This window comes from Trachypithecus francoisi, unplaced genomic scaffold, assembly GCF_009764315.1.
Source record: "Trachypithecus francoisi isolate TF-2019V2 unplaced genomic scaffold, Tfra_2.0 Lachesis_group21, whole genome shotgun sequence".
In the NCBI taxonomy this organism is placed as follows: Eukaryota; Metazoa; Chordata; class Mammalia; order Primates; family Cercopithecidae; genus Trachypithecus; species Trachypithecus francoisi.
Genome location: NW_022681467.1, coordinates 7,694,440 through 7,718,610, shown reverse-complemented (window position 1 = coordinate 7,718,610; position 24,171 = coordinate 7,694,440). Strand labels below are relative to the sequence as shown.

The window sequence follows — 24,171 nt, the reverse complement described above, 5'->3', positions numbered from 1 at the left end:
ATCTGCCTGCAGAGGAGTGGAAAAGAGGAAAGAGGAATACAATTAGAAATAGGATTCAGGCTGAATTCAAAGGCTTAGTGATGACGGGTTCTTAGGTTCGGGTACGTTGGAGAAAAAAGCCAGCATAGAGACTGCCTTCGGGGCAGAGTGGGTTCTGGGCACTGGGTAGGGGCTGGGCCCGGGATGGCGGGATCAAAGGGCTCTGGCGGGACCCCGATGTGGGTGGGGCAGGGCCAAGCACCGGGACGGGGCTTTTCAATGACGGGCGGGGTTAAGATTGGGCAGCAGGTGGGCGTGGCATGCATGGGCGGAGTCAATCTATGAGTGGGTGGGCCTATCGCCAGGCCGAGAGTGGGCGTGGCCGACGTGGGGTGGGTCTCAGCCGACCGAGTCGGACCAGACCGTTGGGCTCGCTTCCGGGTGTCACCTCCAGAGGGCGCCGGCCGCGGAGCCGCCCTCAGAGTCGCGAGGCCGGACGCAGCGCGGCGCCGCCCCACTCGCCCCAGCCGCCGCCATGAAGGCCGTGGTGCAGCGCGTCACCCGGGCCAGCGTCACAGGTCAGTCGGGCGGGGCCGGGCCCGGGAGGAGCCGCCCCTGACCCCCGCGACCGGCTGTCCTGCGTGGGGGGTCTTCCTGCGCCATCCTCGGGGCCGCTGCGGCCCCTCCGCGAGCGTGGTCCCCTTCGCGATCTCGGTCCCCGCAACCGCGAGTCCCCGGGGCTGGCTCCTGGGCAGCGCAGCGTTCGGAGAGCCCACTGCACGTGCCCGGCCGGCCCCGGCGCGCCCCTGGCTTCGGGCTCTCGGCAGCGGGTGCAGGACGAGCGCGCCTCATTCTCAGCACCTTTGTCCTGCGTGCGGGATGGCGGAGCCTCGGAGCATCCCCGTGGCCCGCTCTTCAGGGAGCGTTGATGAACCACGCGTAGAGCATTTCTGGAGCAGGCACGCTTCCCTTTTCACTGCTGTATTTTAAATGTTCAATTTTTGCCCATTTTTACGTATTCCAATTTTTATGGGGCTTGACTCAGGATGAAATGCACAGATGCGAAGAGTTGCTCCTTGGGCTGAGCAGCTCTGACAGTTGCGTGCACGCACGTGACTGGAACCCAGGCTGGATGAAGGGCGCCCCCCGCCCAGGACGCCCCTCGCCCTCTGTCGCTGAACTCTGCGCCGAGGGGTCGGGATCTAAAGAATTCAAGATGAAAACATTTCTCTTTTTCACTCATTTCTTGTGGACCAAGCCACCCGACCCCTGGTCATCACTCGAGCACTCTAGTCTTGGTTGGGCATCAGAGGTCCAGATGATTAGTGTAGATAATGTAGTCGTTTTAAGAAAACCACGATACGAAAGATAATTTTTAAAAAACATTTAAATGACAAGCTTTATATTGTCTTTAGTCTTTTCTGTCTTTATTGGCAGAATTATATTGTTTCAGTTCAAATAATTTCAGATATCCTGTCCTTGGAGCCAGTCTGCACCAAATATGTGTTCTTGTGTCCACAAAAGTATGAATTAAAAACAAAACAGGCGGGGGGGCGGGGACTCAAGTCTAATTCCAGCTCTTTGGGAGGCCATGGCGGGCAGATCACCTGAGGCCAGGAGTTCGAGACCAGCCTGGCCAACATAGAGAAACCCCATCTCTACTACAAATACAAAAATCAGCTGGGAGCGGTGGTGGGTGCCTGTAATCCCAGCTACTCGGGAGGCTGAGGCAGGAGAATTGCTTGAACCTGGGAGGCAAAGCTTGCAGTGAGCTGAGATTGTGCCACTAACTCCAGCCTGGGCGACAGAGCGAGACTCTGTCTCAAAAAACAACAAATAAACCCCCAGAACAACAAAACAAAACAACAAAAACCCCTAAAGAAACAACCAAACCCACCAAAACCATATATTTAAATCTGAGAGTCTATTTTTCAGCCCCGCCTAATGATTTCTAAGCTGTTCTGGTAACTTTGGTTTTGGAAATGGTCCTGGAATAATAGCGGATAGAGTAGCACTGGGATTTAGGAATTTTAAAGGGTTTACAACATTTCGGTAAATATTTAAATTCATGAAAACTGGGAAAATTCATAGATTAAAGATATTTTGCATTATTGAGAAGAATCTTGCAGTCTGCTGCTGTGTGTGGTCATCACTGACAGATTTAAATTTTGATCTCTCTCCTGAACTCTCCATCCTGCTAATCTGGGATATTGAAAATGTATATTCTGTGAGATGTGCTAAATAGAGTTTAGGTTATTTTGGTTCATTATTTAAGTTATATGCTTTTAGTTAAAACAACCTAACCTACATGTTAAAAAGGATAAGGGTGTTAATTATGGGAAAGTGTAAATAATTCGGGAATTCTGGGTTGGGGAACTGTGAAATTATGTTAGAAGGGCCCTCCACTTATGCAGGCCTTCTAGTAGCATTGTAATGGAAAGGGATTTTCTGATTCCTTTAAAATGTGGCTGGTTTCACTGAAATGTGGCTGTGTTTGAATGGCATTTTATTTTAGGGGTTCTAAAACGTTAACTTCCTGTTTTATGGTCAGGACAGCATAAAATATCAGGAGTCACACGTTTTATTTTATTTTAAAATAGTTGGCTGACTTCACCCTTATTTTAAAATTTATGTATTTATGATTTGTTTGTTTTAGAGATGGGGGTCTTGCTCTGTCACCCAGGCTGGAGTGCAGTGGCACTATTATAGCTTACTACTACCTCAAACTCTTGGGCTCAAGTGATCCTTTAGCATCAGCATCTTGAGTAGCTAGACTACAGGCATGTGCCACCACTATGTCCAGCTTAGGAGTCACACATTTTACTATGTGGTATATTCAATTTATGTGATTGGTCAAACACTTTTTTTTAAAAGTAACCCTTTAATATCATTTGATGCCCAGTCCATCAGATTTCTCCAATTGGCTAATTGGTTTTGTTTTTGTTTTGAGAGAGTCTTGCTCTGTTGCCCAGGCTGGAGTACAGTGGCGCCATCTCGAATCACTGCAGCCTCTGCCTCCTGGGTTCAAGCAATTCTTGTGTCTCTGCATCCTGAGTAGCTGGGCTTACAGGTGCACACCACTGTGCCTGGCTAATTTTTTTTTTGTATTTTTAGTGGAGACAGGGTTTTGCCAAAACCCTAAGCTGGTCTCAAACTCCTGGCTTCAAGTGATTTGCCTGCCTCGGCCTCCCAAAGTGCTGGGATTACAGGCATGAGGCACCACACCCAGCTTGATCAAACACATTTTGATGCCTTAGGTTGGGTATCGTGATAATCTAATTTTTAAAAGTTTATTATGGCACATTTCAAACATATGAACAGACGGAATAATGCAATAACCCCCATGTCCCATCACTCAGTGTCAGCAGCTCAAATCTGATGTCCGTAAATACAGTGTTGAAAGAGGATCTTTATGTCTGGGTTTAAATAGGTTAACTTTAGAGGCTGTGAATTCTTGAAGAAGAGATCTCAAGGCTGATGCCACTAATAGGTAGAGAATTTGACCAAACATCTCAGGTCTTTTCCAGCCCTTTGATCTTTTGTTCAAAGTGGTGATTCTCAGATTTTTTCCCTTGGTGATCCATTTACTTATAATAATAAAAAGTCCTTTTGAACCTCCTAGTCCTTCTGCTTGTCCCTGGAGGAGGGACGAAACTGCTCCAAAATAAGACAGCAGTTTCTGTGTCATATATAGACTTTGGGCCATAGTTTGTTTCATGTTAAGATAATTATAAAACTGTCAAAATTCTTTGACAGTGATTCTACTTTTGAGAATCTACTCTAAGCAGATAATCCTAACTGTAAAAAAGGCTTTAGTGTACAAAGATTTTCATTACACTGTTATTTATTGAAGTGAAAATTTTGAAAGAAGCCATATGTCCAGCAAAATTGGATGGTTAATCAGTCTGCTTGATGAGATGAATCTATTTTTTTTTTTTTTTTGAGGCGGAGTCTTGCTCTGTCGCGGGGACTGGAGTGCAGTGGCCAGATCTCAGCTCACTGCAAGCTCCGCCTCCCGGGTTTCCGCCATTCTCCTGCCTCAGCCTTCCGAGTACCTGGGACTACAGGCGCCCGCCACCTCGCCCGGCTAGTTTTTGTATTTTTAGTAGAGACGGGGTTTCACCGTATTAGCCAGGATGGTCTCGATCTCCTGACCTCGTGATCCGCCCGTCTCGGCCTCCCAAAGTGCTGGGATTACAGGCTTGAGCCACCGCGCCCGGCCGAGATGAATCTATTAAAAGGTGTTTAGAAAAAGGTTATGACATGAAAAAATTCTTATGCAATATAATTACAAAAATGTACATACAACATTATAGTAGTTGGAAAGAAATATGAATGAAAATGTATGAATAGATAAAATATTAAAAGGAAATCATTAAAATATTAAAGTACTTACCTTTGTTCTTTTTTTCGTGTTTCTCATTTTTTTTTTTTTTTTTTTTTTTTTTTGAGACGGAGTCTCGCTCTGCCGCCCAGGCTGGAGTGCAATGGCCTGATCTCAGCTCACTGCAAGCCCCGCCTCCTGGGTTTACGCCATTCTCCTGCCTCAGCCTCCCGAGTAGCTGGGACTACAGGCGCCCGCCACCTAGCCCGGCTAGTTTTTTGTATTTTTTAGTAGAGACGGGGTTTCATCGTGTTAGCCAGGATGGTCTCGATCTCCTGACCTTGTGATCCGCCCGTCACGGCCTCCCAAAGTGCTGGGATTACAGGCTTGAGCCACCGCGCCCGGCCTCTCATATTTTCTAAAATGTATAATCCTTACTTTGATGATAGATATAGCTTCATGACCTTTATTTTTTGAAACATACTTTGGGAAAAATTTAGAAAGTATATCAACATTGTAAGAAAGTAATGTTGATTTATTCAAAGAGCAAATAAAGCCAAAGGCTTTTTCTGAAGCAATGCAAATGAGCAAACCAACCCCCAGTTGTTTACTACCTATGTCAGGATAGATTATTTCTATTTCAGCTTTTGAGGCAGTGGCTCAAAGGACAATAAGTCACACACACACAGTTCATTATAAGAAAAGCAGCACAGAAGAAAATATTTGAAAAATTTTAGCATAAAAATCAGAGAAATTCAGCATTACTGATATTTCAGGAATAGATTGATGTGCTCTCCTGGGGTCTGAATACCAGGTGGTCTCTTGCCATTGCAACTGAAGAACGAGGGAAGTTTCTCACCCTTTCTTTAGCAGTATATTGCAACATGGCATAGTCTATGTTACTGTGTTAGTTGTATTTATAGCTATTATCCAGCAGAAGCGAGCAAACAACAAGAAAATGGCTGAGTTGACCCTTCTATTCCTGATTAGAACATTAGGTCAGTACAAGATGAAATAGTAAAACAACATAATCTATTAAGATTGGCAAATAATTGGCCAAAAAAAGTAGAAAATTATCAAGAGCACCACTTGAAATACAGATTTAGCTGGGTGTGATGGCATGCATCCATAGTCCCAGCTACTGTGGACGCCGAGGCAGGGAGGATTGTTTGAGCCCAGGGGTTCTGGGCTATACTGCACTGTGCTGACCTGTTGTCATACCAAAGTTCTGCATCAATCTGGTGAGTTCCCAGGACCAGAGGACCACCAGGAGCCTAGTTTGGACATGGAGCAGGTCAGAACTCCTGTAATGATTAGGAGTGGGATTGCACCTGTAAATAGTTACTGCACTCCAGCTTGGACAACAGAGAGAGATCCTGCGTCTTACAAAGAAAAACGAATGGAAAAAAAAAATGATAGATTCTCCATCATAAAGATGCATCTTTTTTTTTTTTTTTTTTTTTTGAGACGGAGATTCACTCTTCTTGCCCAGGCTGGAAGGCTGGAGTTCTATGATGTGATCTTGGCTCACTGCAGTCTCCAGCTTCCGGGTTCAAGCGATTCTCCTGCGTCAGCCTCCTGAGTAGCTGGGATTACGGGCATCCGCCACCATGCCTGGCTAATTTATGTATTTTTATTAGAAACGGGATTTCACCATGTTCACCAAACAGGTGTCGAACTCCTGACCTCATGTGACTGCCTGCCTCAGCCTCCCAAAGAGCTGGGATTACAGGCATACACCACCATGCCCGGCCCATACTGATGCATCTTGCTACCATTTGAGATACTGTCTAATGGTAGTAGGGCATACATTTGGTTATAAATACATATACAAATGTTAGGAGTGTATGCTTAGAGCCTTTTTTTGTTTGTTTTTTAATGGACAAGATGTATGATTGAAAAAGGTTTGGAGATCATTGGCTTAGAATGTAACCACAGAACTAAAGTGGGAAATAATAGCAGTTTGATGAGTTGAAACTTAACACATAAATTGTGATTTTTATGTATTATGTATTTGTCCTCGTAGTAAGTAGGAAAATCATTTGTTTTTATGATATGAACATTTTCCACTTTGTGCTTCCTGTATACTGTATTACCATATTTGCTGATTTTCCACAAAAGGCAGGAATATCCTTTCTGAGAATTAATATAGCTGATCTGGCCTCTCTAGGGGAGGAAAACATAATTCTGTTTTTACAGATGGGCAAACTTGACCATAGAAAGTTTTGGGTGTCTTACCCAAGGTAACATAGATGAAATATGACCCTAAGATCCTGCTTAGTGGTTGTTCACTTTACAGCTCCCATTCATTCCAGCGATAAAATCAGAATGGATGGAAATTATTATCATCTCACTGCATTTATGTAACTCTTTTCATTTTCAAATATGTGCTGACTTTAACCAAAGAAGTTATAAGAAGTGTGTATGATGTTTAAAATACTCCTATGGTTACCTAAATGTGCTTCATGCCCTTGTTTGGTTCTGAATTCTTCTCTCCCTTTTGGTTCCTTTGTAGTTGGAGGAGAGCAGATTAGTGCCATTGGAAGGGGCATATGTGTGTTGCTGGGTATTTCCCTGGAGGATACGCAGAAGGAACTGGAGCACATGTAAGCTGCATTTCTGTCATCGCTGTTCGAATGGGCTACATGGTGGTGGTTATGCTGGGAACTTCCATAGTACTTTGTGCCTGTGAAGTGAGCCCTTGTCACTTATAACCATTGTTCCATTGGATGTAGTATGGTTATTTCCGTGTTCCAGAGGAGGAGACTGAGGAAGAATGATCTGGGAGACCTCAACACTAAGTCGGCCTCAGAGCAGGAGCACCGCCTCTCCTCCCTCTTTTTGCTACTACAGCTTCAGATCATGCCTCTTGTTCTCTTAATGCAAAAACCAAGCCTCTTTTCTTATGTTTGGTTTCTCTTTTTTAAATTGGGCAATGTTATCTGGGCACTATGTATGTTTAGAGTGCCTGCTAGCCCACTGTGCACATAGGTATCTGGAACTCAGAGAGATTAAATTCCTTGCTCTACGTCATGCACACACACTTAGCAAAAAACCTGATCCCCAGTTAGAGTCTGGGCTCCCTGACCTTGGAGCCAATGATCTTTTTACTAAGGTGGTGGTGGGGGTTGAGGAGCAGGAGTTGCCATTGCTCTGCCTGCCTGGCTTTCCGAGTTTACAGATGGGCAAACTCTACTATAGAAAGTTTTAGGTGTCTTAGCCAAGGCAACACAGATGAAATATAGCCCTAAAATCCTGCTTAATGATTGTTCACTTTACAGCTTCCATTCATTCCAGACATAAAAGCAGAATGCGCCCTCCGTGCACCTCTCCCCTCCATCACCACGGGGCACATTTACTTTAGATGCTGGATCCATTTATTCTGCCCCCTGGTGCTCAGAGCTTGGGTATAACCCTGCCCAACTGTCTCTTTTGTATTAGATTGAAAATCAGACTTGAAACTCAATTCCCGCTAAGGTGTTGATGATGAATAACTATCATTCAGTACTACTTCAGTGATTGTGGTGTTTTAGTAGCTGTCCCCTGGATACTCAAAGAAGCAGTAGAATGGTGTAATGGCTAAAAACTAAAGCTGTGGGTTTGAATGTCTTTATGACTCTGACATACTACAGAGCTAATATTTAGCCTAGTGCTTAAGAGATGTGATTCAACATAAGACAAATCTTGGCTGTGGAGAGGGGGTAATGAGTAGCACCTATCCCTGAGGATGCCCATATTAAGAGTCAGTGAATTAGTATTTATAGAGTCTTTGAAACTATTGACTTCAACATCATCCAGAAGTGTGGCTCTCAAATGGTGGGTTTTCAGCTTTCATGCTGGTGGTTCTCTGCTGTGCTTCTCAAATCTGACCCTATAGATGTCACCTGGTCAACCTTCTTGCCATGGTGACTATCCTTCTTCATCCACATATATAGGGAAAGCCCCTCTGGGGCTTAAGGAGCTTGTGACATAGTTGTCAAGGTGTCTTTCTCCAGATCTTTTTGCATATTTGCAATAACCATGATTTTTCTCAGTGTATTTGCTGAATTTTTTTTTTTTTTTTTGAGACAGAGTCTCCCTCTGTCGCCCAGGCTAGAGTGCAGTGGCATGATCTTGGCTTACTGCAACCTCTGCCTGCCCGGTTCAAGCGACTTTTGTGCCTAAGCCTCCTGAGTAGCTGGGATTAAAGGCACCTGCCACCACACCTGGCTAACTATTGTATTTTTAGTAGAGATAGGGTTTCTCTATGTTGGCCAGGCTGGTCTCGAGCTCCTGACCTCAGGTGATCCACCCGCTGTGGCCTCCCAAAGTGCTGGGATTACAGGCATGAGCCACCACGCTCAGCTGAATTGTTCATTTTGAGTAGCTCCAAGAAGGGGTGTAAAAGTGGATGTCATTTATCCTAATGTGATGAATTTGTTCATGAAAAATTACAATTGGATCCACATTTTGAAATATCCCTGACCTAAAGGAGCAGAGAATAGGTGGTTGTTGTCTTAGCCCCAGTTCTCACCAGTAGCTGCTGTGAACTGGAGGGACTGGCAAAAAAGAAGGCAATCTGAAAACAACCCTGTGAGGTAGAACTGTTATTATTCTGTATTGCAGCTGAGGCCACTGAAGCACAGGGTAGATACGTGACTTGCCTGAGGTCATGCTTCCTGTCAGGGCTGGAGTTGTCATTATGTCCTTATTTGGCTGGAAGCTGGTGACATTTTTGGGGTATGGAGTGTGTCGGGGGGCTTGTGATCTCTCAGGTAGCTCTCACTGCTCTTTTTCCCCTTAGGGTCCGAAAGATTCTAAACCTGCGTGTGTTTGAAGATGAGAGCGGGAAGCACTGGTCTAAGAGTGTGATGGACAAACAGTACGAGATTCTGTGTGTCAGCCAGTTTACCCTCCAGTGTGTCCTGAAGGGAAACAAGCCTGATTTCCACCTAGCAATGCCCACGGAGCAGGCAGAGGGCTTTTACAACAGCTTCCTGGAGCAGCTGCGTAAAACATACAGGCCGGAGCTTATCAAAGGTAAGCAGGAGAGCCACGTCCAGGAAGGGGTCTTTGGGACACTCCTGGACAGAGGGAAAAGAGAAGCTGCAATTGCAGCATCACCTTTCCTGGAAAGTCATTGTTTATGCTTGTTACTTACTTAGAACCACATACTAGCTGCTGCTATTGCTGCTGTTACACGTAGCACGTGTTTTCAGAATGCTCCTGCTGGCACTTGCCTTCCTCCCTTCTGTTCACATTTTGAAAATGTTTGGGAACCCAGAGGTGTGGCTAATACAGTGGTGTTTCTTTGATTGTTTAGCTTAGCTGGAATATGTCATTTTAAGTTCTAGTAGCCATATTTAAAAAAGTAAAAAGAAACAGGTGAAATTAATTTTAAAAATATATTTTATTTAACTGAATATGTTGAAAATATGATTTGACTATGTAATCGTTGTGAACAATGATGAGGTAGTTTACATTCTCTCTTTTTTGTTTTTTTCTAAATAAAGACTTTATTTGATTAGAGCAGTTTTAGGTTCACAGTAAAACTGAGAGGAAGGTACAGAGATATTCCATATGTCCCTGCCCCCACATGCACAGCCTCACTCATTATCAACATCCCGCATTAGAGTGGTGCATTTGTTACAACTGATGAACCTGAGTTCATTGTTGGATTATAACAATTGTTCATGGCGCATCGTTATCACCCACAGTCTCCTGTTGACACTAGGGTTCACTCTGATATTCTGTGGTTTGGGCAAATTTATAACGACATGTGTCCGCCATTACAGTATCATACAGAGTATTTTTTATTTTTATGATTTTTTTCTTTTTCTGTTCTGGCTTCTCAATAAGATTTTTTTAACCTAGTCTCATAGACTCTGTCTTTTAGTAGATGAAAGTGTGTGTGTGTGTGTGCGCACGCGCGTGCATGTGCGTAGAGACAGGAGGAGCTGTAGATGGTGTTTTTGTTCTTGTAATGGTTATTTCAAAGTTACCATTCATAAACAGTTACAAAAATTTCTATCAAAATTTAAGAGGATCTTAGTATATTTGAACATCCCCTTTTCCTTTCTGGTTCCACTTTTTAAAATGGCTTTATTGAGATATAATACACATATTATACAATTCACCCATTTAAAGTGTACAAGTCAATTTTTTTAGTTTTTTCAGAGTTGTGCAACCATTGCCACAATCTAATTTTATGACACTTTTGTCCCTCTTAAAAGGAATCCTGTGCTTATCAACAGTGCTGGCCTACTCCCCACTCTCTTCTCTGTTGCCCCAGTCCTAGGCAGCCACTAGTCTACTCTCCATCTCTTTAGATTTGTCTATTCTGAACATTTTATGTAAATAGAATTATATAATGTGTGGTTTTCTTCCTGGCTTCTTTCACTTAGCATAATGTTTTCAAGGTTCATCCATGTTGCCACTTTTCTTTTCATCATAATCATAATCACTTTTAATCATAATTTATTTATAATCTGTACCTGGCTGTATTTGATAATATATTTTATCAATTTCTGTGGCTACCAACCTGTCTTACTTCCTTCTTTGGGCTCTTCCTTCTGAAGCACATTCTATGATATATCAGTTATTTACTAAGAGTCTATTAGTGGAACATAGCACTGTAAGTTTTAAAATGTTTTTATTTTGCCTTAATTCTTTATGATTGCTTAGCTGTGCATGGAATCGTAGCCTGACATTTCTTTTCTGGTAAAATTTTGTCTTTTTTTAAAAAAATTATACTTTAAGTTCTGGGGTACATGTGCAGAATGTGCAGGTTTGTCTTTTTTTTTTTTTTTTCTGAGGCGGAGTCTTGCTCTGCTGCCCAGGCTGGAGTTCAGTGGCCGGATCTCAGCTCACTGCAAGCTCCGCCTCCCGGGTTTTGCGCCATTCTCCTGCCTCAGCCTCCCGAGTAGCTGGGACTACAGGCGCCCGCCTCGACGCCCGGCTAGTTTTTTGTATTTTTTAATAGAGACGGGGTTTCACCGTATTAGCCAGGATGGTCTCGATCTCCTGACCTCGTGATCCGCCCGCCTCGGCCTCCCAAAGTGTTGGGATTACAGGCTTGAGCCACCGTGCCCGGCCGCAGGTTTGTCACATAGGTATACATGTGCCATGGTGGTTTGCTGCAGCCATCCACCCGTCACCTACATTAGTTATTTCTCCTAATGCTATCCCTCCCCTAGCCCCCCATCCCTCAACAGGCCCTGGTGTGTCCATGTATTCTCCTTGTTCAACTCCCACTTATGAGTGAGAACATGTGGTGTTTGGTTTTCTGTTCTTGTGATAGTTTGCTGAGAATGATGGTTTCCAGCTTCATCCGTGTCCCTGCAAAGGACATGAACTCATCCTTTTTTATGGCTGCATAGTATTCCATGGTGTGTATGTGCCACATTTTCTTTATCCAGTCTATCACTGATGGACATTTGGGTTGATTCCAAGTCTTTGCTATTGTAAGTAGTGCTGCAGTAAACATACATGTGCATGTGTGTTTATAGTAGAATGATTTATAGTCCTTTGGGTATATACTCAGTAATGGTAATTTTTAGTAAAAATCCTCTGTGCTCTGGCTATTCATCTCTCTCTCTTCCCTAACTCCTGTCAACCACTGATCTTTTTACTGCCTCCATAGTTTTGCTGTTTTTATAATGTCATATAGTTGGAATAATATGGTGTGTAGCCTTTTCTGATTGGCTTCTTTGACTTAGTAGTATGCATTTAGAGTTTCTCTTTTCATGGCTTAATAGCTCATTTTGTATTAGCACTGAATGATGTTCTGTAGTCTGGAGATACCACAGTTTATTCACTTACTGAAGGATATCTTGATTGTTTCCAAGTTTAGGCAGTTATGAATAAAGCTGCTATAAACATACGTGTTTTCTTATTTTTTATTTATTTTATTTTTTGAGATGGAGTTTTGTTCTGTTGCCCAGGCTGGAGTGCAGTAGTGTGATCTCGGCTCACTGCAACCTCTGCTTCATGGGTTCAAGCGATTCTCCTGCCTCAGCCTGCTGAGTAGCTGGGATTACAGGTGCCTGCAACCACACCTGGCTAATTTTTGTATTTGTAGTAGAGATGGGGTTTTGCCATGTTGGCCAGGTAGGTCTCGAACTCCGGACCTCAGGTAATCCACCCACCTCAGCCTCCCAAAGTTCTGGGATTACAGGTGTGAGCCACCGTGCTTGGCCAAACATCTGTGTTTATAGCAGGTTTTGTATGTATATAAGTTTTCAGCTCTTTTGTGCAAATACCAAGAAATGCAATTGGTAGACTTAATAAGAGTATGTTTAGTTTGTCAAGAAGCTGCCAAACTGTCTTGCAAAGTGGCTGGATCATTTTGCGTTCCCACCAGCAATGAATGAGAGTTCCTGTTGCTCTCTATTCTTGCTAGTATTTGATGATGTCAGTGTTTTGGATTTTGGCCATTCTAATAGGTATGTAGTGATACCTCATTTTAATTTGCATTTCCCTGATGACATATGATATGGAACATTTTTTCATATGCTTATTTACTATATATCATCTTTGGTGAGGTATCTGTTAAGGTCCTTGGCCCATTTTGAAAAATTGGATTGTTTTCTTACTGTGTTTTAAGAGTTCTTTTTATATTTTGGATACTAGTCCTTTATCAGATATGTCTTTTGCAAATATTCAACTTGCAAATATTTATCCCTTATCAGATATGTCTTCTGTGAATATTCAACTTGCAAATATTTATCCTTTATAGGATATGTCTTTTGTAAATATTTTTTCTCAATCTGTGGCTTGTCTTTTCATTCTCTTGACATTCTCCTTGCCTTTCATGGAAAGGGAAAATTTTAATTTTAACAATGCTCAGCTTATCAATTCTTATTTTCGTAGATTGTGCCTTTGGTGTTGTATCTGAAAAGTCATCATCCTACCCAACAAAATCTAGATTTTTTCCTGTTATCTTCCAGGAGCTTGATAGGTTTCCATTTTACATTTAGGCCTATGATTCATTTCAGATAATTTTTGTGAAGAGTCTGTGGTCTTTGTCTAGATGCACTTTTTTGTATGTGGATATCCAGTTATTCCAACATCATTTGTTGAAAAGACCCCTTGCTCCATTGTATTGCCTTTGTCAAAGATCAATTCACTGTATTTATCAGGGTCGAATTCTGGGCTCTCTGTTCTGTTCCATTGGTCTGTTTCTCTCTTCTTTCATCATACCACACTGTCTTATTTATTGTAGCTTTATTATAAGTATTGAAGTCGTATAGTGTCAGCCCTCTAACTTTGTTCTTCTCTTTCAATATTTTTTTGACCATTCTGGGTCTTTTGCCTCCCCATATAAACTTCAGAATCAGTTTGTTGATATCTGCAAAATAACTTGCTGGATTTAGATTGGGATTGCATTGAGTCTAAAGATCAAGTTGGGAAGAACTGACACCTTGACTGTATTGAATCTGTCTATGAACATGGAATATCTCTCCATTTATTTAGTGCTCTGATGTCTTTAATCACTTCTTTAATTTTTCTTATATAGATCTTCTACATTTTTTAGATTTATACCTAAGTATTTCATTCTGGGGGGTGCTAATGTAAATGGTATTGTGTTTTTAATTTCAAATTCCACTTGTTCATTGCTGGTTTATAGGAAAGCGATTGACTTTTGTATCCTGCAGCCTTGCTATAATCACTGCCTGGCTTCAGTTTTTTTGTTTAGTGTTTAGGATTTTCTTCTTGGATGATCATGTCATCTGCAAACAAAGACAGTTTTATTTTTCTTTTTAATTCCTTTTCTTGCCTTATTTTATTAGCTAGGACTTCCAGTCCAGTGCTGGAAAGAGTGGTGAGTGGGGTATCTTTGGGTTATTTCTGCTCTTAGTGGGAAAGCTTCTAGTTTCCCACCGTTAAGTATGATGTTAGCTGTAGGTTTTTTGAAGATACTGTTTATCAAGTTGAAGAAGTTCCCCCCAGCCAGGTGCGGTGGCTCACGCCTGTAATCCCAGCACTTTAGGAAGCCGAGGTAGTCAGATCTTCTGAAGTCAGGAGTTTGAGACCAGCCTGGGCAACATGGGAAACCCCATTTCTACTCAAAATACAAAAATTAGCCAGGCATGGTAGCACGCACCTGTAATCCCAGTTACTTGGGAGGCTGAGGCAGGAGAATCCCTTGAACCTGGGAGGTGGAGGTTGCAGTGAGCCGAGATTACACCACTGTACTCCAGCCTGGATGACAGAGTGAGACTGTCTCCAAAAAAAAAAAAAAAAAAAAAAGCCAATCCTAGTTTACTGAGAGTTTCTATCATGACTGGATATTAAATTTCATCACATGCTTTTTCTGTGTTTATGGATGTGATGATGTGATTTTTCTTCTTTAGCTTGATTGATTAATTGATTTTTGAATTGAACCAGCTTTGCATACCTGGGATAAATCCCATTGATCATGGTATATAATTCTTTTTATACATTGTTGGATTCTATTTGCTTTTTGTTGAGGATTTTTGTGTCTATATTAATGAGAGGTATTGGACTGTTGTCCAGGCTGGAGTGCAGTGGTGTAATCTTGGCTCTGCAACCTCTGCCTTCTGGGTTCAAACGATTATTATGCCTCAGCCTCCTGAGTAGCTGGGATCCAGGTATGTGCCACCACACCTGGCTAATTTTTGTATTTTTAGTAGAGACGGGGTTTCACCGTGTTGGCCAGGCTGGTTTCGAATTCCTGACTTCAAGTGATCTACACACCTAGGCCCCAAAGTGCTGGGATTACATGCATGAGCCACTGCGCCCGGCTCTTGTAATTTATTTATCTGGTTTCTGTATTAGGGTAGATTCTGGCTACATAGAATGAGTTAGGAAGTATCTCTACTGCTTCTATCTTCTGAAAAAGATAGATTGTAGAGAACTGGTATAATTTATTCCTTAAATGTTTGATAGAATTCACCAATGAACCCATCTGGGCCTGGTGCTTTCTTTTTGAAAGGTTATTAAATATTGATTCAATTTCCTCAATAGACATAGGTCTATCCAAATTGTCTATTTCTTCTTCTTTCTTTTTTTTTTGAGATGGAGTCTAGCTTGGTCACCCAGGCTGGAGTGCAGTGGCGTGATCTTAGCTCACTGCACCCTCTGCCTCCCAGGTTCAAGCGATTCTCCTGCCTCAGCCTTTTGAGTAGCTAGGATTACAGATGCGTGCTACCATGCCCAGCTAATTTTTGTATTTTTAGTAGAGAAGGGGTTTCACCATATTGGCTGAGCTGGTCTCAAACTCCTGACCTCAGGTAATGCACCCGCCTCGGCCTCCCAAAGTGCTGGGATTACAGGCATGAGCCACTGCACCCAACCTGTCTATTTCTTCTTGTGAGAGTTTTGGCAGATTGTACCTTTCAAGAAATTGGTCTTTTCTTAATTTATTTATTTTTTTTCTTTGAGAACCCTGAGAAACTAAGGGAATTGGTCTTTTTGTTTAAGTTATCAAATTTGTGGATATAGAGTTGTTCATGGTATCCCCTCACCCTCTTTTTAATGTCCATGGGCTCTATAGTGATGTCCTCTATTTCATTTTTGATATTGGTGATTTGTGTTCTCTTTTTTTCTTAGTTATCCTTTCTAGAAGCTTATTGACTTTATTTTTTCAAAGGGCCAGCTTTTGGTTTGATTTTCTCTACCGATTTCCTATTGTCAATATAATTGATTTGTGCTCTATTTTTAAAAAAAAATTTATATGCTAATATTCTCCGTATTGTTCCAATTTTTGTATATGTGCTACTGAAGCAAGCACTCTGCTCTAATTTTTATTATTGATTTTCTTCTGCTTACTTTGCATGTAATTGCTCTTGATTTTCTAGTTTCCTAAGGAGGAAACCTAGATTATTGATTTTAGTTCTTTCTTCTTTTCTTTCTTTTTTTTTTTTTTGAGAGGGAGTCTCGCTCTGTCACCCAGGCTGGAGTGCTGTGGCCGGATCTCAGCTCACTGCAAGCTCCGCCTCCCGGGTTCACGCCATTCTCCTGCCTCAGCCTCCCGGGTAGCTGGGACTACAGGCGCCGCCACCTCGCCCGGCTAGTTTTTTTGTAGTTTTTAGTAGAGGCGGGGTTTCACCGCGTTAGCCAGGATGGTCTCGATCTCCTGACCTCGTGATCCGCCCGTCTCGGCCTCCCAAAGTGCTGGGATTACAGGCTTGAGCCACCGCGCCCGGCCTCTTCTTTTCTAATATACACATTTAGTGCTCTAAGTTTCTCTTTTCCCCACTTTTATGCTAAGAATAAGTCTTCAAAACCTCGTGTGTAGTTTATACTTAACAATTCAGACTAGCCACATTTCAAGGGCCCAATAGCCATGTATAGGTCATGGCTGTCATATTGGATAATGTAGAGTTAGGTCTCTGCTTACCTGTTTCTTTTTGGGTGTGCCAACCTAGTTCGACTAATCAAGACGTAGCTAGAAAATGTCTCAGAATAATGGTCCTGGTTTTCAGGAGAGCTATGATTCTGTAAAGACTTTTTTTTTTTTTTTGAGACGGAGTCTCGCTCTGTCGCCCAGGCTGGAGTTCAGTGGCCGGATCTCAGCTCACTGCAAGCTCCGCCTCCCAGGTTCACGCCATTCTCCTGCCTCAGCCTCCCGAGTAGTTGGGACTACAGGCGCCTGCCACCTCGCCCGGCTAGATTTTTGTATTTTTAGTAGAGATGGGGTTTCACCGTGTTAGCCAGGATGGTCTCGATCTCCTGACCTCATGATCCACCCGTCTCGGCCTCCCAAAGTGCTGGAATTACAGGCTTGAGCCACCGTGCCCGGCCTCTGTAAAGACCTTTTAACGGAGTCATTCATTTCTAGTTTCTTTCTATGTTTCTGGGGATAAATTGCACTAAGTATTATAATTTTTTTTTTTTTTTTTTGAGACGGAGTCTCGCTCTGTCGCCCAGGCTGGAGTGCAGTGGCCGGATCTCAGCTCACTGCAAGCTCCGCCTCCCGGGTTCACGCCATTCTCCTGCCTCAGCCTCCCAAGTAGCTGGGACTACAGGCGCCTGCCACCTCGCCCGGCTAGTTTTTTTTGTATTTTTAGTAGAGACGGGGTTTCACCGTGTTAGCCAGGATGGTCTCGATCTCCTGACCTCGTGATCCGCCCGTCTCGGCCTCCCAAAGTGCTGGGATTACAGGCTTGAGCCACCGCGCCCGGCCGTATTATAATATTTTACCTTTTTCTTCAAGGTTACTAGAAAACATACTCATAGGTCTTCATGGAGAAATACATAAGAAAAAAATTTTTTTTTTAAATTAGAAAACATAGCCTACTTTGGTAATACAGTTCATTTTGAGCCCTTCCTAAGTAGAATGTCTCTTTCAGTGTTGAACTGCAGTATCTGTTGCTCTAGTTACACCCTTGTGTAAACAGTTGTTATTATTATTATTATTATTATTATTTTTTGAGACGGAGTCTCGCTGTGTCGCCCAGGCTGGAGTGCAGTGGCCAGATCTCAGCTCACTGCAAGCTCCGCCTCCCAGGTTCAGGCCATTCTCCTGCCTCAGCCTCCCGAGTAGCTGGGACTACAGGCGCCCGACACCACGCCCGGCTAGTTTTTTGTATTTTTTTTAGTAGAGATGGGGTTTCACCGTGTTAGCCAGGATGGCCTTGATCTTCTGACCTCGTGATCCGCCCTTCTTGGCCTCCCAAAGTGCTGGGATTACAGGCTTGAGCCACTGCGCCCGGCCTTATTATTATTATTATTGTTATTATTTTTTTAGACAGGGTCTCACTCTGTCACCCAGGCTGGAATGCAGTGGTACGAAATCTCTGCTCACTACAACCTCCACCTCCTGGGCTCAGGTGATCCTCCTATCTCAGCCTCTCAAGTTGCTGGGACCACAGGCATGTGCCACCACAATTGGCTAATTTTTTTTGTTTTTTGTTTTTGTTTTTGTTTTTGTTTTTTTTTTTAGTAGAAATGGTGTTTCACTATGTTGCCAAGTCTGGTCTTGAACTCCTGGGCTCAAGCAATCCACCTGACATGGCCACCCAAAGTGCAGGGATTACAGGCGTGAACCACCAAGCCCATCCTAATTGTTAACTCTTTAATGTTTCCTATGCTTTAACTTTCTCTCTCTGGATTAAGCAAACCCAGATTTTTTTTATTAGGCCTATTTTCAACCTTAATTAATGACATTTATGAAAAATTTTTTGAAGCTCTGTAGCAGAGCCCACATTGAGGATTGTCAGCTCATTCAATGTGCTCATGTTTAGATGGGTGATATTCCTACTCCTCCTTGGCATTTCCTTTTAATTCTCTTCCTACTTGTAAAAGATGTCCAGTTGCTATAAGAATACATGGATTCTAGATGAACAGAACATTCCCACCTTAATTCAAATCCCACACTTACTTGGGTACTGATAGAGCAAAATAGATTTGCGTCTCCTGGAAATATCCAAATTTAGAACTCCATTTACAAGTCTGGTCATGGAGGTCTCCAGTGGTTTTTCCTACCGTGTGTCCACTGGGATCCTCCAAAGTGGTTTGCTGCAAACATGTTTCTTCACAGAATGAGTTATTAAGTCAAGTCCTCTGAGTAATTATTTTTCTTTTCTGAGACAAGGATTAGATGCTGCTAGCATTGTTCTTCTCTGCTTGCAGGTGTTTGTGGAATCATTCCATTTTTGAGTAATCTCAGATGAGTTTTAGAATACTCTAAAGTCCCTTGAAACATAGATGAAAGTAAGGAATATCAGAAAAGCATAAGTGAAGGCATTTTAAATGGGTGAACATTTATAGTTGTTAAGGAATGCTTGAATGAAAGCAAAACTGCTTTCATCTATGTTTTTAAAGAGGAGTGTTTATTGTTATTGGGTGTTTGTATTTCTAAAAACACCTTTTATTTATTTCTTTCTTTTTGAGAGAGAGGGTCTTGCTATGTTACCTAGGCTGGGCTTGAAGTCCTGGACTCAAGTGATCCTTTCTCCTCAGCCTCCCAAGCTGGGACTACAGATGATGTGCCACACACCTGGCATACTATTTAAAATAGTCGATATTTTTATCTAGGTAATATATATGAAGTGCCTGGGGCAATCATAAATAATTTCATAAAGGATCAGAATTTAAGCTCATGGTGTATAATACATCTGGTCATTTTGATGAAAAATTGACATAAATTATAAACAGTTTCTTTTAAAGGATTTTAAAATTACAATTTGATGCATTTTGGAAAAGCAAATGTAAAATGACTTGGGTTTATAAAACCAGAATTTATGGCTGGGTATGGTGACTCATGCCTGTAATCCCAGCACTTTGGGAGGCCAAGATGGGTGGATTGCTTGAGCCCAGGAATTCAAGACCAGCCTGGGCAATATGACAAAACCTCGTCTCTACAAAAAATGCAAAAAAATTAGCCACACATGGGGGTTGCATGCCTCTAGTCCCAGCTATTCAGGAGGCTGAGGTGGGAGGATCACTTGAGCACAGGAGATTGAGGCTGCAGTGAGCTGAGATGGTGCTGCTGCACTCCAGCCTGGGTGACAGAGCGAGACCCTGTCTCAAAACAAAACAGAAAACACCAGAATGTACAATTCTGTGACTATCAAAGACAAATCATAGAACTATTTTAATTACAAGTGCAAAGTAATTTTAATGTTGGTTATAGATTTACTTTCTTATTCCCCTAGTAAGAGTCAAAAATCATGGTTAGATGCTACAAAGTAGGTAGCAATGCCTTAACCTGATGCATGTTGTCAGGCCCAGGGCCTTCCATCCTTGTCAAGGGCTAACCTTCTGTCCTTTCATACAGCCTATACAGACAGTGTTCATCAAAATTTATTTCCAAATGTGTTGAACTTCCAGAAGTCCTACAATTATATCAACAGTGTGTCACATTTTCTTTTGGCCTTATCTCTTTTACAGCCTCCAATGAAACAAAATGCATAGAGCATGCGTTTCACATTTGCTGTCTTTTGGTTAATTTTGAGAATTTGGCTTCCAGCTCCAGAATAAAAAGACTCTGTGAGCCCAAGGGACGTTGGAATGCAGATGAAATGCTAAATACATTTTCTTTATTTTAGGAGTTTTAAGACCACTTCAGCAACTTTAAAACGTAAAGTTTAATTAGATTTAATGTTTTTTCACTCCCTTCTCCTTTCCTAAGTGAAATTTTATTTTACATTTATATTTGATTTGTTTTTCTTATTTGTTGTTAGTGACAGAAGATTGTTGTCCCCTTTGTTCCTTATCTGTGTTCTGCACATCCCTGCCAGAGCGGGGGATTAGGGACATTTCCTCATCTGCTGCAGCTCTTCCCACATGGTCCCTGCTGTGGTGCATGTGCCTACAGCGACAGCAGGCCGGCTCTTTTGGCTTCTGTAGTTTTATGGCCTGCTTGGTAATATAACCCCAAGCTCTTTCACTTGTTCCGTATACAGTGGCTAGTTACGGTTTGGTCCTCACACATGTTTTTTATTATTATTATTACTATTAAGACAGAGTTTTGCTCTGTCACCTAGGCTAGAGTGCAGTGGCGCGATGTCAGCTCACTGCAACCTCCGCCTCCCGGGTTCAAGCGATTCTCCTGCCTCTGCCTCCTGAGTAGCTGGGATTGCAGGCGCCCACCACCGTGCCTGGCTAATTAATTTTTGTGTTTTCAGTAGAGACGGGGTTTCACCATCTTGGCCAGGCTGGTCTCGACTTTCTGACCTTGTGATCTACCTGCCTTGGCCTCCCAAAGTGCTGGGATTACAGGGGTGAGCCACCGCGCCCGGCCCATACATGTTTATTATTGTTGTTAGTTAATAACATGCCAAAATACCTCTGTTGAGGGCTTATTATACAGACCCTGTGCAAAGCAAACACTCTTTCATTCTTTATCTCGTTGAATCCTCACAACAATCCTAAGAGGTGAATATGAGGATTACTGCCATTCTGTAGGTGAGGTGCAGCAGGGTAACCTATGGAAGGTCACTCAGCACATAAGTGGCAGAGCCTGGACTTGAACCAGCAGCTGTCTCTAGAACCTGAGCTTCACTGATATCTTTGCTTCACTGTAAAATTCACATCTTCTTGGCTTATTGGCCTTTTCTGTTATCTTTCTTTTCTTTTGTTTTTATTTTTATTTTTTTTTTGAGACGGAGTCTCGCTCTGTCGCCCAGGCTGGAGTGCAGTGGCCGGATCTCAGCTCACTGCAAGCTCCGCCTCCCGGGTTCACGCCATTCTCCTGCCTCAGCCTCCGAGTAGCTGGGACTACAGGCGCCCGCCACCTCGCCCGGCTAGTTTTTTGTATTTTTTAGTAGAGACGGGGTTTCACAGTGTTCGCCAGGATGGTCTCGATCTCCTGACCTCGTGATCCGCCCGCCTCGGCCTCCCAAAGTGCCAGGATTACAGGCTTGAGCCACCGCGCCCGGCCTCTTTTCTTTTATTTTGAGACAGTCTCGCTTTCTCGCCCAGGCTGGAGTGCATTGGCGCAGTCTGGGCTCACTGCAACCTCCTCCTCCCAGGTTCAAGCAATTCTCCTGCCTCAGCCTCCTGAGTAGCTGGGACTACAGGTGCCTGCCACCACACCCGGCTAATTTTTGTATTTTTAGTAGAGACAGGGTTTTACCATGTTGGCCAGATTGGCCTGGAACTCCTGACCTCAAGTGATCTGCCCACCTCCGCCTCCCAAAGTGCCGGGATTACAGGTGTGAGCCACTGCGCCTGGCCCTTTTCTGTTATCTTTCTGTATTTATTGAGTCTACTGGGACTTTTCTGCCTTCTCCGTCATGATCAAGGAAATCAGCGGAGGGGTTTTTGGGCCTCATTTGGGCCTAGGAAGGGGAGCAGTGTGCCCTGAGGCCAGAGTGTCCTTCCTCTCTGAGCAGTGATGTTCATCCAGGATTTGAGTCCTGTTTCTGCTGCAGAAGATGTTATTGGTTCCATTCAAGTCAGTTTTGTGACTTATCCATCAATAAGACACTTTATCTGTCAGCCCTTGTGCTAGGCTCTGGGTATATAGTGCCAAGTAAGAGTGATGCAGTTCCTGCCCCGAAAGAGCTCATGGTCTAGAGAAGAGAGATACTAAACCAGTGTGGCTGTTTCTGCCGCAGCGTGGGAAACGTTCCTAAGAAACCTCCTGCTCTGCAAAACCGCTGCTAAAACTCTCAGGGCTTATGAGAAAAATGGAGTTAATAGCAGAATGCCAAAGTCCTGTGGCTGGGTTGGAAGGCAGTAGGCACTTGTTTTTTATTTTCATAAGATATTTTTAGGGGCTTCTGCTGCCAGTGCTTAGGGCTTTTTTGCTGAAGGCCGTCATTTTATTCCCACTATTCTGGCTGTCCTTGTCTGAGAAAATCCACCTCTGCCCAGATACAGCCTCTGTGGTATATGCCCTTTCATTTACCAGTTGGTATATGAGCGATTCTCCTTTCAGAAACAAGTGTCCGCAGAACCTTCTGAGGTGACTGGTGTGATACATGCTTTGAGGGAGTGTTAGGGATGAATAACAGGGTTAGGCGCTAAGGTGGTGGCTGCACATGTGCTTGGGCATGATTTTGCCAGAGCTGTGTGTAGGTCATTTGTTGAATCTTCCTGACTCATCAAACCAATCCCCATGCAGAACGTTGTTGATCTTTATGCCTGTATGTGGGTACGTACTGTTGCCCTTCGTTAAATATTGACTGGTGCATGCTGTTTAAATTGGAAACACCCCCACTGTTTTTCTTTTATATTTTACATAAAGTGTAAAAGATTGGAGACAATTTCGCCATGTTGCCCAGGCTGGTCTCAAAACTCCTGGGCTCAAGTGATCGGCCCACCTTGGCCTCCCAAAGTCCTGGGATTACAGGTGTGAGCCACTGCATCCGGCCTATTTTTCTTTTAAAAACTCTCTGAGCCTCTTCTTCTATTGTAATGACCTGGGGCACTGGACAGACCAGCCTCAGAGGAGAGATCAGGTTTTCCCAGCATGCTCCTGCTCAAGCACTGAGCATCCCACATCCCTAGAAACCCTTAAGTCCTGGGCAAACTAGGATGACTGGACACCCTAAGAAGCAGCCCTGTGGCAGTGCAGTTCTCAGGAAAACCTGGGCCAGGTGTTATCCTGAATGCATTGTGTAAAAATGCACTCCTCTTTGCATAGGAGACAAGGTAGGGATAGGATGAACATCAGGGCAGGAGGATTAGCTGTCTGCTTTGGCTGGAGAAATGACAGAGTTCATGGCCAGGTCCCCAGTAAAGCCGCTAGAGTACCCAGCTCTAGGCAGGTGCGTGACTGGCCTGAGCAGGTTCAAGAAGTTCAGGGACAGACTTGGATGGAGGAGTGGAAGAGAGACCACATTGCTGAAAAACACTGGTGGCAATCTGGCAACTTGGTCATCTGGTGCACTGGCTGACTCCTGTGTTTGTTAGCAGTAAAGACAGCCAGGAGAGAGATTTAAGCTGAGATGAGAAGGATGAGAGAAGCTGCAGGCTGTAGTATCAGGAAGTGTTTTTGTGTGGGCCCATTTAGAGGCTTTTCCTGTGTCCCAGCAAGCTCCCTAGGCTTGCACACATTTTCCCTTCTCCCTCCCTCCCTCCTTCCCTTCCTGCCTTCCTTCTTCTTGCTCACTCTTTCTTCCACTCTCCTTCAATCCCTTCCTTCCTTTCTTCCTTCTGAAACGGCCGCGGTGTACCCTCTTCCCCTTTCTACTCTCCTCCCCCCACTCCTCCCCACTTCTCATCCTTGGCCTCGCCATGTTGCTGGGCTCCTCCCAACCTGGTGGTCTCAGGGCAGTTGGCTTCATAACGTGATGCTGGCTTCCTTCACAGTGCGCATTGCAAGAGCAGGCGTCCCAAGATGGTAACAGATGTGCTGATCCCTTCAGACCAGGCCTGGAAAGTGGCACAGCCTCACTTCTGTCATACAGTGTTGGTCAAAGCAGTCTCACAGCCTACCCAGATTCAAGGGAAGGGGATACAGTCCCACCCTG

General features: G+C 43.5%; 1 protein-coding gene and 1 pseudogene across 4 annotated transcripts in view; one reads left to right on the top strand and one right to left on the bottom strand.

The window, feature by feature from the left end:
• The first annotated feature begins 340 nt into the window (after positions 1-340).
• DTD1 (D-aminoacyl-tRNA deacylase 1) overlaps positions 341-24,171 on the top strand; it is a 188,825-nt gene continuing 164,994 nt past the window's right edge. For all 4 annotated transcript variants that reach the window (XM_033185494.1, XM_033185495.1, XM_033185497.1 and 1 more), the window contains exons 1-3: positions 341-557; positions 6,819-6,909; positions 9,087-9,322. In XM_033185494.1, coding sequence (XP_033041385.1) covers positions 515-557; positions 6,819-6,909; positions 9,087-9,322 — 370 coding nt within the window. In that variant the 5' untranslated portion in view covers positions 341-514. The remainder of the gene's footprint in view (positions 558-6,818; positions 6,910-9,086; positions 9,323-24,171) is intronic.
• Positions 19,913-20,030, bottom strand: LOC117069162 (annotated as a pseudogene).